The sequence below is a fragment of the Cylas formicarius genome, unplaced genomic scaffold, assembly GCF_029955315.1.
Source record: "Cylas formicarius isolate icCylForm1 unplaced genomic scaffold, icCylForm1.1 PGA_scaffold_1__22_contigs__length_36826433, whole genome shotgun sequence".
In the NCBI taxonomy this organism is placed as follows: Eukaryota; Metazoa; Arthropoda; class Insecta; order Coleoptera; family Brentidae; genus Cylas; species Cylas formicarius.
This window is the reverse complement of record NW_026844264.1, coordinates 23,372,995-23,387,274: the sequence shown is the minus strand read 5'-3', so window position 1 is coordinate 23,387,274 and position 14,280 is coordinate 23,372,995. Positions and strand designations below refer to the sequence as shown.

The following is a 14,280-nucleotide window of genomic DNA, read 5'->3' as shown; positions in this document are numbered from 1 at the left end:
AATTTGGAAGTTTTCCGTAGCGAATCGGAGTTTATAATGAAGCTGGCAACGTCGCGGGCGTCCGCATCAAATTCTCCCGTCTAAAGGCCGCCGCCAAAATCAGACGTGCCATGTCAGCCGTGCGGTGTAGCTGCATGTCCGCTTATGGCTGTGCGTTGTTTGTGTAAATTACTGTAAATACTATATATTAGTACTGGTAACTGGTTTCTGACTCGTAAAAAAAAACGTTGTGAAATATTCCCGAGGACCTCCTTCCACGCGGCGTATCACTCAAGGTGAGTTTACGTCGTCGGATCGCCAATGTCAACTAATTACGATTCTTTTTGTGACCTTTGCAATAACGACAGAAAAAAAACATTCTGTCGCAATTTTCGCGAGCGTCGCGTCATTTTCGGGTGGCTTTAACGTTTACGCTTTCATATTTTTTCCAGTGTCCACCGTTGAAAAAACGATGCAGAAAGTTCAGGATTTGGCGTCGCCTGCGATGAGACTTTTGCAGAATACTGATAAGGTTGCGGCCAGTGGCGAGCCGGGTACCTCGGGAGGAGACGCGGAGGTGAAAGAAATCCGCTTACCTAGTGGCCATTCGCGGGATAATACCGATGTGGAATTACGTGTGCCGAAAGTGAGTGACAGGGATACCCAAAGGGCTCCTTTCGCGAAAACAAACAACCCTTACGAATGTGACGGTAGTAAATATCGGCCGCTTTTGGTCGCGGACAAGTACGAAGTACACGAACAAGTGATCGGTAGTTCGCTGTACCGGTGCGTTAACATTCACACGAGGGAGGAACTTGTTTGCAAGGTAAGGGTTGGATAAACGCTTATAGGGGACGTATAGGTCACCCGCTCGGCCTTGTTGCAGGTTTGGTTTTATTTTGTGTTCGCCAAATCGTGCTAAATTACACACCGTCTGAGTGGTAGTTGTGCGATTGGTCATTTGACACGAGACATTGAAAATATCGAACTTGAGAATTGGTACCTGAATGAGTCGGTCGTCACGTAAAGATGAGCCACACTTTTATTTAACTTTTCGAAACAATAATTTTACAATAACATTTTGACCTTCGTCGACTATGAAGTGGGATTAAATGTGCTTCATAAACACAAATAAAAACATTGTTATTCATTCCAATACTAGGTCCTACAACTTTGGGAAGACTTTCTATACTGTTCTCGCGTTGTACATTTAGAAACGACGGGATCATATCTACACTTTCGATTTATTCTGTTTTCTTATTAAGTATAATAAATAGTAATGAGCCACACCTACTCGTGGAATCCTTTAATACAAATAATTTGTAATATAAAGTTTATATCCATATTAGTCGTAAATTTTGCGAAATATGTCGCAATGTGTACTTACTAAGAATATGGCAATAATAGAGACAGCAGCCTTCAATTATGATAATTATAATCAGCGTTCTCGTAAGCGCAATCGCTTTTAATTTTGATAGCCCGCTGTTGCCGAAACAGCTGTCATAAACCAATAAATAACTGAAAATCTGAACATTTTCTTTTGTTCTAAGTGAATTTTGTTAAATGGATTTTCGTCAAGTAAAAGCCACGTCAGTTTAGTTGATCAGTTTTCAAGACATTAGAGCTACACTACAGGCAGTTTTCACAATCCTATTTTAATTTGGAATGGATTATTACAAGAAAAATCAGATTCTTTTAGTCTGGCCATAACATACGGAATTTTATACACACAGTGTAAACGTTGAATTTTTTAACTATATTCTCTAATTTAAATGGAATTATTGACTATAATTTATCTTTACCAACTGTAAACTTGGGAGTTGTAAGTAAAATTTGTCTATAAACGCCAAACAGCGTCAACCAGCCAAACAGTGGTAAAACTGCATCTCGAGTGCATCTGTTTAACTCCTATAATAGCTGTACTGTGCGTATAAGATTCCAAGAAAATTTACTTGTATTAAAATATTAATGATTTTGAAATATTGTGACAAATTTGACCCACCGATTGTCAGCAATGGTATGGAGACTAGGATTCAGATTATTTCTCTCTCTTTACATTTCGGGTATAATTGAACCTAATAAATCACTCGTTAGAATAAGTACAAAGAGCATGGGAGTTGGGATAATTTTTAATAGAAGTCTCCATGGATTGATAACATTAAGACATCCAGGTAGCTATTTAACCAAACACGCTGGGGTTGAAATTTGAAATGACGTATAGGTATGTGATTCAGAGCAGGTAGATAATAGAGTCTATTATGTCCCTACGTATTTTTTAATATTGTACACGTGTGTGACCTACAATTTTTTTCGAGTATTTTATTTAGGGGGTAGTATTTTATGCTATAGATCTACTTCCTAGCGTTGATAATCTCGTCGCTACCTAATCGTTGCACGAAAGTTTGAACTCGAATTATAGCTATTTGCAAAGCAGTAACGCGCAATAACTCGCGGCACTTCCCTATTACCCGCAGTTAATTAACAATAAATCAAAGTTCTCGCTTTATGCTATGCATAATAAATATGAATCAGAACAGGATTAGCAGAAAACCAAGCAAAAAGGTACACACGTACCTGTTCGACTCGATATGCGAAAGAATTACTTAGCGTAGACTCAAAAGGCTCATCATTGGCCGTCGAGAGAAGTCTCTACTCGTTCGGTTCAGGTTTAAACAGGTTCGGTGGCGGCATGTTTTTCCGTGCCGGTTTTGAATACCATCCTTGAAACCATTTTAATTATTTTTAGTTGTTAATTGCCGAAACTAGAACATGTTTGTTTTTTCTATGAAATTTGCACGCACAATTTTTTTCATTCGTTTTCAGCCGGCTTGGAGACAAGTTTGCTTTGTTTCCTCGTTTATGTATACCAACGCGACCGTTGATCTGGGTGATGTTGCACAATTACGTCCCTATGGTTCATATATATAATATAAATTATTTATGTTGAGATAACGGCCCAAGACCAACACCGAGCGACCTCGATAACTAAATTGTTTACGTGTTTGCGTGAGCGAATGATATCCCGATATCCGTCTCCACGGTTGATGTCCATTATCACGAGCGGTTCCGGCGCTTGTTATTGAGGATGTGTTGGAGTTTTGCGGGGAAGGTTTTCACATAATTTGAAATCATTGAAATCGGTTGTTGCGAAAGTTTCGATTGAGGTTGCGATAATATAAGATTCCAAACGGGTCCAGATCAAGCGGTTCGTGGAATGCTTGAGTGAACGATGTGGACATGTTTGTAGTTATTAAAAAAGCCTAGAATTTATTTGCAAATATTAAAAAGCAAAAAAAAGAGGACCAACTCGGAAAAATCTCTTTGTTGAAATGTAAATTTTGTGTAATTGCGCATGATTGTTATCATACGAAGACCAATTTGTCGTACGGTATCAGTCTTGACCAGTAATAAGTTAAACGAGGATTTATGCCTAAAGACAAACTCTAGGTACTTCAACTTGGTCGTTTAGATAGGTAATTACCCAATTGTCGAGTTACGTTAATGCATCTTTAAGTATTTTAAATAAAAATTATATATAATATAATAAATCGTTTAAATAATGGAAAAAATGTGATTATTATTAGTATTTTCGTATATAAATTTCGTATATATTATTCCCCAAACATTTAAAATAAGTAGGTAATTAGTTAACAATAATAATGATAAATTATTATGTTCTTAATAAAGTTTATATAGTGAAGCAAAATATCAATATATATTTGACAATGTTTCATTAATATTTAATTTATATTTAAAAAAGCGATATTATTATTTGAGTGTTATATAATCATACTGTACACTATAATTCCTCTGCCGTTCATACACAAGTAGGTAATTAATTAACAATAATAATAAATTACTATATTCTTAATAAAGTTTATATCGTGAAGCAAAATATCAATATTTGACAATAGTACGATATTTAATTTATATGAAGCCATATTATTTATTATTTGGGTGTCATATAATCATACTACTGTACACTATAATTCCTCTGCGGTTTATCCCTCGTGTAAATATAACATTGTTGATAAAGATTGGTATATAGTTTTTAAAATCGAGCCAAAATAAAATATTACAACTTAAGCTATAATTATTATTAGTGACGTCATCGCTTCCCGCACTAAATGTGTTGTTTTTTTCTCTTTCAGACCTCTATGGTTTCTTTCAGTTCGTAAAGCCTGATTTTTGTAATACAAATTACATCAATTAGAATTTGGGCGAGAAGTCGTTGATTTTGCTAATTATTTTTATGTTGCAAACTGATTATGTCGGTAGGGACGGACGTGTTTCAAATTGGGTTAGAAAATTAAAAAATATATTTTTTACGAGTTGTATGCCTCTATAAATTCAAAAGCTACACAGAACACTACTACAATAACAGTGATTTTTTGGTCAGTGGCATATTTAGTAATTTCGTTTGTTAGTTTGTAAAATTGTACAACATGTACGTGCAGGAATGCAGAAGGAAAAAGACAATTAATTAATTGGGTCTAAGAGAAACAAACAATGTTTTCGCCTAATCAAACAATTCAATAAACTCATATATTGCGAAATGAATTATCACATATCTTGTTTTAGTTATTCGATATTTTTCATAAAAACTGGTTTATGTTGTAATGCAGATATGTATTTCGAAATATTTATGAGGTTTCAAAAATAAAATAACACAATCGTTCCTTAATTTTTTGATCTACCACCACGTCATATTCTAGACGAAAATCTGTTACACTACGCTTATCGTCGTTTGTTTTAAACTAAGTCGGTTTTGAACCTTTACCTCGCGTACCATAATGGAAAGAAGCGGGCAAAGGTGCGCGCGATTTTAATTAAAATTATATGCAAAGACACTTCCAGTCGCTAATTGTCGCGAGAATACTTTGTACTTACCGCATTTTCATTTTGTCGGAATTTTAATGCCCGCTCGGCAGTTTTTTGCCGGTTTACATCTTCAGTATGACGCTTCCAAATTACAACTGGAAGGCGGTTTGTCACATTATGGCTTTTCGCGCACCGTTTTGCCACGAAACTTCTAAGCGGCACGGTTTTAATTATTTCATGAATATTGCAGTTATGTTATAACGTGTGCACGGAAGAGATGAGGAATTCAAATTAAGTTTTGGAAATGCCGCGTTTCGTTAATTTGATTTGAAAGAGTGTTTTTTTTATCTACGTTTGTTCGAATGATTACTTAAAAGGTTTGTGCGTAAGTTTTATTATAACTACTAGCTAATATATCTTTAGAAAATTTTTATGGTTGAATTTAAATTTAAATAGATTGAAATTATTAGAAAGGTGTCAAAGAAGAAGAAGAATATTCATATAGGGTTGTGGTCAAAATTCGGTGTGTCAATTGACTGAAATAATTTTAAAAATACCATGAAATTTGTATTCTATTCGGGTATTCCTTGAAGAGGGTTAGAGGTAAATTAGACATCACAAACTCATAATAATTCATCATAAAATACATATTATTATTAAATAATGATACAATTGCAAGATGTTATTTAAAACAATTAAGACGTGGTCAATTGACCAGTCCCAACACTACATTACTGTTAAAAAAATCCTATTATTTCCCTTTTTTCATTCATTTTTTTAAAACGACTTAAAATTATTACCCAATCTTTGTTATTTGATCATGTTTTAAGTACTAAGTTAACTCAACTGTAGTCCGTGAATGTCTTATCAGTTTATGTCTAGCGTTACATCTGTTAACTCGGGCCGACATTGTTTGTGACGTCAAGCGTCTGGGTTTTCACCAATAAGAAATGTCAGGCATATGAGGTCCGTCTATATTCAAAATGTATAACAGGGATTGCACCGTATATTTTTATATTTAAAATGATCATATGAACACATTAAACTATTTTAAGTGCGAAACTCCTATCAATTAATTTTTTTTGAATTTCTTTTACAGATTTGTAATTCCGACAAGATTTGTTTTAAATTTAAGAAATATTTTCTCACCAACACCATAATTGACTGCAAATAATAAAAAAAACATATTAGGCCTCATTAGCCACGTGTTCGTTGTGTCCGCGACAAGTATTTTTCTTGATATTTTTCTCATGGCCTCGCATTAAAATTATTCGAAATGCACCCCGTCGAGAATTATGCAAAGTTTCGACAATACTCCGTGGCCCTTTAAATGGCGAACTTTAAGGACCAAACCCGTTTGCGACTTAATAGACGACGCGGTGGTCTTAAAGATTGGTCCACCGGGAGAAGGGTGATCTCGCGTGAGAAATCATCGCATATCGAGGGGGGTGTCCAACTATTCCTTCGACCTATGATCCCGACGGTGCTGATTAATTGGTGGGAAATCTGGTAAAAAACTTCGAACAATTTCATTTATGCACCCGACAGTTTTATATAATCGAAAGGGAAGGTGCGGTGGGAATGAAGCTTGTTTTGCAGTTAAATTCGCGGGAAAGATTCGCTGCCATTTTTCGAAAAATAAATCGACCTATTGACGGTCATTTAACGCGAAGCAACCGGCCTGAGGTGAATATTTTTTTCGCGAAAGTTGATATAGCCGTATATAACTGAAACCAAAGGGATTTTTGCCGAAGTTGTGAAGTCCACTATAATAAAAACCTTTAACAATGGGATGTTAAACGGTATATTTAGACTGCATTATATTTTCGTTTCGATAATAATGTTAACAAATTTTCTTATTAATTTTGTATTGTCGAGGTTGTTTAAATTTAGCCTTCGATTTAGTCATCACTAATATAGCGTAGATTAGTGGTGGCTAAATCGAAGTCGTCACTAAAAACAACAACTAGTTGAAAGTATAACCTGTAATCTTAAAAAATGTCCATGTTTTCTTCCGATTTGTTGGATACTAACTACTATGGCACTCTCGAATAATCAGTTTAGATAATTAATTTGCTGAAAAGTTATCGGGTCTGTTTGGATTTAGATTTTTTTTATTTAAAATATTTTTAACTGGTTGTTTCATTTCGAATTGTAATATTTTGATAATTGATAAATGGTCACGAAGTCTGTTAAATAGTCTCCATTAATTACAAATTACACAAAAACTGACACAACCGTATAAACTGATTGGTTAATCAGTTTGTTTGGAACTTCGACAGCTAACAAAAAAAGGCCGTCCTTCGCCACAGCTTATTGCAAATTTCTGGTGATATGATTCATCGCCTAATTCTTTTTTGTTGCCTTTCTTCCTGTTAGTTACGTTCGATTTTTCTTTATTATGTATTCTAATTAAATTAAATTAAATTTTATACTCGGTGGCTTATTGATACAATCACATCCGCTAGTTTTGCTAATTTTTTTGAGCATGAATAACAAATGCCTTTTTTTGCAAAAAATAACTTCTCAGCTAACCAGTCTTTGCTTCCTCCGAATTTACGGAGGGCTAGGGTAACCATTAATTGTCAAAATGTTAGCGATGCTCTTATAATTTAATTAATAATTTAATTATAAAATGTGTTGTAGTATAAACCTCGGTATACGTCCCTACATACATTTATAAGAATTTGTTTGACTTTTATGGTGATGATATACAGGGTGTTTCAAAATTGAGGATCAAGATTTTAAGCGGGAACATGTTTTTCACGTTGCTATAAAACATATACTGTCTGCAAACAGCTTCGTCAGTGATATACAGAATGTTAAAGTTTAAACAAACTTAACGATTACACACGTAACCTATGCTTTAACGTAACCTCAAACACTTCAAGACCTATAAAGGAAAAACTAAAAAAACTCTTGAAACGTTGACACTCTGCAGGTCAGGCACCAAGCATTTGCGGATATGTGTTTACAGGAAAAAAAATCCTATTTGAAAATGAACATTCTGGTAACTGAATTTTAACACACCCTATATCTATATTGCCATTGTTATATTGCGCTGATAAATGTTATAATGTTTATCCGTAAAACGGGTTTACTCAAAAGTCCAGCGTTGGGGAACTCGTATTACATACACATATTTATATTGAAATCATTTTTGTGCAGAAAAAGGCATCAGCCCACTGTTCAGAAAATCCTGTTCCTTTTAATATTATGTGAGACACTGAGTAAAAGTAATTTCAATAGTCGTGGAAAATAATAAAACGGACTAGCAGAGGGGTAAAATATTTACGAATGCCCGCGGAGCACTTCGTAATAAACCATTTAGGGAGCGACCTCTCGAAGAGACGCAAGTGCCAACAGTTACCCTTTTGAATTTCATTATTGACAAGAGGGTATTAAGTATGAATGCGACTCTGTAATGAAGGAAGCCGAGTTTCAATTGAATAAAATACGGGAATTTGTTGGCTCGGTTTTTTCCAGACATTTTAAGTGTCTCACTCCAAAGAGAAGTTTAATTATTTGCTATTTTGAAATTTGACTGTTCAAGAGGATGTTGAATCTTTTTATTTTGGATTTAAAAAAATGTTATGTCATTCCCGTTGTTATCGTTCTGTTCCCGCGTTAAAAATTACATGAATACTTTTTAATTTTAAGGCTTCCTTCCATCTTACCACTGTATATTTAAGAAAGTGACCAATTGCTTTTGAATGGGATTATCCAAGGGTGGTCATTAACATACAATGCAACAAGATTATTACCTAAAGTTTCGGAATTTAAATTCAGGGTAAATTGTGGTCCGTAATAGAAAATAATTTTATATCTACCTGTGTTTAATATTCTTTGGTTTGGTATACTACTTCGTTTGCGTTTGAGGCTTGAAAAAGATGAAACCGGTGTTAAATGTGGCAGAACGACCTTATGGAAGTGTATTCAACACATGGGTTTTAGATTTAAAAAAATTGACAAAAGGCAAGTTTTAATGGATTCTTTTAGAATTGGGAAATGGCTACTGGAATATCTAGAAAAATTAGGATTTACAGAGAACAACAGAGGCCAATTATTTACTTGAATGAAACCTGGTTCGACACTTATGATACCCCGGAAAAGGGTTGGGTTGACTCAACTGATAAGTGTACAACAAACGCGCCATCAAAAAGAGGTAAAAGAATAACTATTTTGCATGCTGGATCTAAAGATGGTTGGATTCCAAATGGACTTTCTCTATCTGCGAAAAATGTTAAAGATTCTTCTCTGGATTAGCATGAAGTCAGCACCGCTGATTTATTTGAAAGTTGGTTTAAAAACAAACTAGTTCCAAACATTCTTCCAAATAGCGTCATTGTAATGGACAATGCAAGCTATCACAGTAGACAGTTGACTAAAACCCCTTCTTCATGTGACACAAAAGCAATAGTCCAAAAGTATATGTATAATAACGACATTTTTTTTATGAAGATTATACCAAAAAGCAATTAATTGAGGTTCCACAAAGCTTGAACCTACAAAAGGAATACGTCTTTGATAATCATGCAAAAAATCTAGGGTATACAGTTTTAAGGCCACTGTATATTTAATCCCAATGAACATGTTTGGCGCCAACTGAAATCTGCCATTCGTCGTAACCTTGTTGTTCCCCGTGTTAACTCCAATGTCCTCAAACTTATAGAAACCGAAGTTTTTAACATCCCTCCACAAAGTTGTGCAAATTCTGATAAACATATAGAAAAAGCAGAACAATCGTATATCCATATTGCAAATAATATAGAACAAATAATAATTAGAACAGGCGATGATAGTCATAGTGATACTGATATATTATGTGAATAATTTTAAGTAATTTAAGTAGGTAATAAAAATAATTTGTAATTTTATTTTAGATATAAACATAAATACCTAAATAAATAAATAAATATTTTTTAGTATCTTTCCTAACAAAACCCCAAATAATTAAATTCTAAGCAAAGTACGGACCTGTTCGGCCATGTTTCATTCTCACAGCTTGCCCGGCTCTTTCCTTAATTCGTATCAGTGAATCACTTTCTTATATCTATGAATAGACTTTACTTATACTATGGTTTCAAAGTTTAAAAATTGTTTCGAACGTTTTTCAACACTATTTTAGTCAGTATGACGTAAAACTCTACGTGATAAACTTTTATTCATAGATTTTATGAAGCACGCTGTGCACGTCGACTGGTCTCGAAGCATATTATAATAGAAGGGATATAGTGTGAAGAAAATGTTCATGTTCAAACAAAAGCGTATGCATCCTCCTCATTTCCATACGCGAATGATGCAAATACATTTCGATAATTGCATTTCAGATAACTTCTGCTGCGCGGTATAAATTTCAAATAAGTCATGCTAACCTGCGCTCGGCGGTGGTTGAACGACCTCTGGGCACACTCTCGTTTGCCTTACACTTTTATTTTCAGAAAAGAAGAAAAAAAAACATCCTTATAAAATATCATAAAATATACCTGCGATCGCGATGTAAATTATCGGCTAATTAAAAGTAAAACCATAAATTTTCATATACGCGAGAGCGTGGCGCGCTATCGGCTAGATGACGATGGCAGCTTCTGTCTCGCATAAATTTACAGGTTTATTTTATGGACGAAACGCGTATTTCCGCAAATTAAACGCGAGCGACCAAATATTACCCTAAGATTTTTGTAGACGAGCGAGTGTGAAAATTTTCCCACAATCATCGCACAATTATTCACGGGGTGTTTCCCTTTACACTTATTATTTATGGCTTGCTTATGCCACGCTACTGCGTAATACTGAAGAGAACTTGATTTTGCCAAATTTTTATGAAAATAAACGTTAAAAAAGAAAAAAGCTACCAACATTTTTTGAGACGGTCCCGCGGCCGCCTACCTTGTTTTATGTGCGACATTTTATTGGTGAATTTTACTTAGGTGAGATAACAAAGAAACAGGTTTTTCCTTTACATGAAGACATTCCTGAAGGGTTTACACCTTCAGTTTTATATAATTATGATTAAGATCACGTCCGAAGACCGTAAAGCAAATTTAATACTAATACAAGAAAACTTGACATTTGGTGGTTATTGTTTTTGCAACGTAACAATGTTTAGTTGTTGCTTACACTTAAAAGTAGCATTAAATTCGGAAAAAATTGATTAACACAGCCATTTTTAGTATGAGTAGTCAGAAAAAAAAATATTGTGATCTGGGTATTTATGCAACCAATTATTCACTGGCGTATTTTTTCTCCATGCTACTGATGTCAACAAGGCAGTATTACCGATGAGAGCTTCAACATACTTGCGCTTGCGCATGGGACGAAGCGATTGTTGTGGGTTGTCAAACAAGTGGGTTTTATTTAACGAGCATACGTGGATTATATTAGGAAATTTAAAATATCAATGAAAACCGGTTTGCAATAATACTTAGAGTTTAAACTTTAAAACGCACTTTTTTTGCCTCTCATTAACCTTGCCCGATCTCTTTGCAACAATAGCATTTATAAACAATGTTAAGGCTTGCGTATGTGGTAATGGGCGGGGACGTATAAATGTCAAACATTTCGTGATATTATTAATATAACAAATTGCTACATTGATTGAAGTGCGCAAGTTTTATTAGATTGTTTGAATACACTTTTCAAACGGTGAAAAATATTTTGAAATGTAGTCGGGACTTTTTATATATTCTTAGTAATGTGTGGGCCAAGATATACAGGGTGTCCCAATAATTTGTAACGTACGAGGAATCGTAATATGCAAAAATATTTAGGATGCTTCATTGAAACATCTTTTTTGTATGCCTACGCTTTTATGAAATATCTGGTTCAATTGAGGTTGTTTTTCAACACAAACAACAAACTTACCTAAAATTACTCACACTCCCGCACTGTTCTTATTATGCATTTAATTCCATTTGTAGGCTAATGTTTTCTTTCAATAAGTCAGAAAATCATAATAAACATGGTTGGTACTTTTGGTACCTTTGACTCGGTAGTTTTACTATTGTTCAGTAACATAGTGTACACATTTTTTTTCTAAGTTGAGGCAAAATAGTGTTTTTCTAGCTCTGTGGAGGATTAGTGTGGAAGTTCTTTACTTTTTTTGGTAGTTGTAAGTCAATAGCCAATATTTTTTTTGTGATAAATTTCAAATATCAAAATTCTCGTACCCAAACTCTATCGCATCTAAACTAATCTCTAAAAATCGTGTGCTCACAAAAATTTACGGAAATAATTGAAGCACTAGTTATTTTATAAGTGATAATTCTGGCTTCCAACATAGGGTTGCCGATCCTCTCGATGCAAGCGGGAGGGTCCCGCTTTTTTATTGAAGCTGGGAGCTAACGCGCCTCTAAATACACCTCCCGCTTTTTGACAACTAAAAAATACGTTAATTTAAAATTTCCACTTATTTCTTAATTATATTAATAATTTATAAAAGTAATATATAATTAAATTTTTTTCTGGGTGTACTAGGTACCTTAATTTTTTGTATAGACATTTTTTTTTAAGTATAATATTTGGATGAAGGTGTTGCCATTTTTTTTAAGTCGGTTTAGTAAGACGTTTTGGTTTTTTATGGTTAAGATTTTATAAAACCAAAAAAAAAAGGAAAGCTTTACCTTCAAAGTTAAGCCATGCCTCCCGTTTTCAAACTTTAAAGTCTAACAACCCTATTCGAACTACTAACCGATTTTTTCGTCGCAAATGACGCAACCCGTAAAAAAACAAATAACGTAAAGAGAACGCGTTTTGCGGAAAATATATCATTCAGATAACCGTTTTATCTGTGACGATTTTCATTTAAGCGGCATATTTATCCGTGCACCTGACGAAATGACAGGGATCAATTTCGAAATGTAGGATTGGCTTTTAATATCGAACGCGCGCCATTTACAGGCGCATTTTAATAACGCAACGGCTCTCTTATTAGATCATACACCTAACAACTAACGCTTGAAATATACGGTATTTCTGCCATTGCGCGCGATTAATTTATCGACCGTGCCGCAATAACTGTTTGTGGGATTTTGTTCTTGTTTGTGTTCTCTTTGATTATAGTCCGGGCGTTCTGGAATTAACACTATTTTATTACCATCAGCTTGCCCACACGTACTTTCGACACCCTCTCGCCTCTTGTAATGGGGGTCAAATAGTCCAGAGTTTTATTTTGTAGACAATCAATTTGTTGATTTATTTATTTACATTCCTAAAGCAATCCGTTTAGGAAATTCTTAACCCATTTTGTCCCATCTATTTTATGATTTTTTTTGTCACATCCAGCAAATATTTTTGCACATCCGTTTAAAATTTTTATTATTATCACTACTAAAGGACATAAAACCGTAGAAATCGTTAATTTATATCTAAAGGAAAGATCTTATATATGACTTCAAAAGTTAACAAAAGCGGTACATACATTTGTATCACATTTTCAAGTAAATCCAAAATAGTAAAAAAATAATATTTTGGATTTGTATTGCCATTTTTGTTAAGTCTATAGCATGTAGATTACATCGCAGAAAACGTACAATTGAAATACTATATTGATTATGCTTTATTTTTTGAAAATATTTACTGGTGCGTGAATGCACCACTGCTTTTATCTGCTAGACAAAACTTTGTTATTGCAAATCTAGACAAGTCAGCGCATGTAGAATAAGCATCCAACAATTAGCGTGTTCTTTAGTATTAGTTTGTGTTTTGTGCAGTTCGTAAAATATGGCATTTCCGGGGTATTTGACTCGAGAGGAATTAGAGGCGGTCGTGATGGATGAGGACAATAACATTGAAATTCGTAAATATTATTTGGATTTATGCTAAAAATAACGTGAAATAATATTTACAGAACATATTGACGCGGTCTATTTTGCACCCGACGTGGATACCTTGACTGACGAAGAAGATATGAACGATAACATAAATCATCTACAAGAGTTTGGGGCACTAACTGATATAGTTGGAACTTTTAGTTACATACACCGAATGATACAGCTGTCCTTCCACGCTCCTGTAATTCATCAACTACTGAACCTGAATAGGACTCATCAGATGATGAAACCCTGAAATTCTGCAAACGGCAGGCTTGCTTCTACTGTCAGATGGAAGAAAGGTCAGATTGAGTACACTCACACACCTATATCCGATGAATTTAGATCATTTGAGGAACTAAAAAATAGTCTTTCTGGAAATATCCGCTTGAAATATATTTTTGAAGTGATTGATTTGATTTTAAATCTTACATTGCTTTGTGACTTTTGAAAACTGATAAAACAATTACTGAAAGAAATCTTGCCACCTGCCATAGATGGAGTGCGTTATGATAATCAAGGTCACCTCATCATTGTTCATGCTAATAAAGCCCGAAGGAGATGTAGAATCTGCCACAGCCACAAAATTTACGTTTGTAATAAGTGTAATGTGCATTTACATACTTCATGCTTTGTAAAATATCACCAAAAATGAAACCGGGTGTTACCG

General features: G+C 34.4%; 1 protein-coding gene across 1 annotated transcript in view; it reads left to right on the top strand.

Annotated features, from left to right (window-relative positions):
* The first annotated feature begins 118 nt into the window (after positions 1 to 118).
* Positions 119 to 14,280, top strand: part of LOC132697036 (tribbles homolog 2) — a 76,291-nt gene continuing 62,129 nt past the window's right edge. Inside the window, exons 1-2 of the mRNA XM_060662290.1 lie at positions 119 to 275; positions 432 to 805. Coding sequence (XP_060518273.1) covers positions 452 to 805 — 354 coding nt within the window. The 5' untranslated portion in view covers positions 119 to 275; positions 432 to 451. The remainder of the gene's footprint in view (positions 276 to 431; positions 806 to 14,280) is intronic.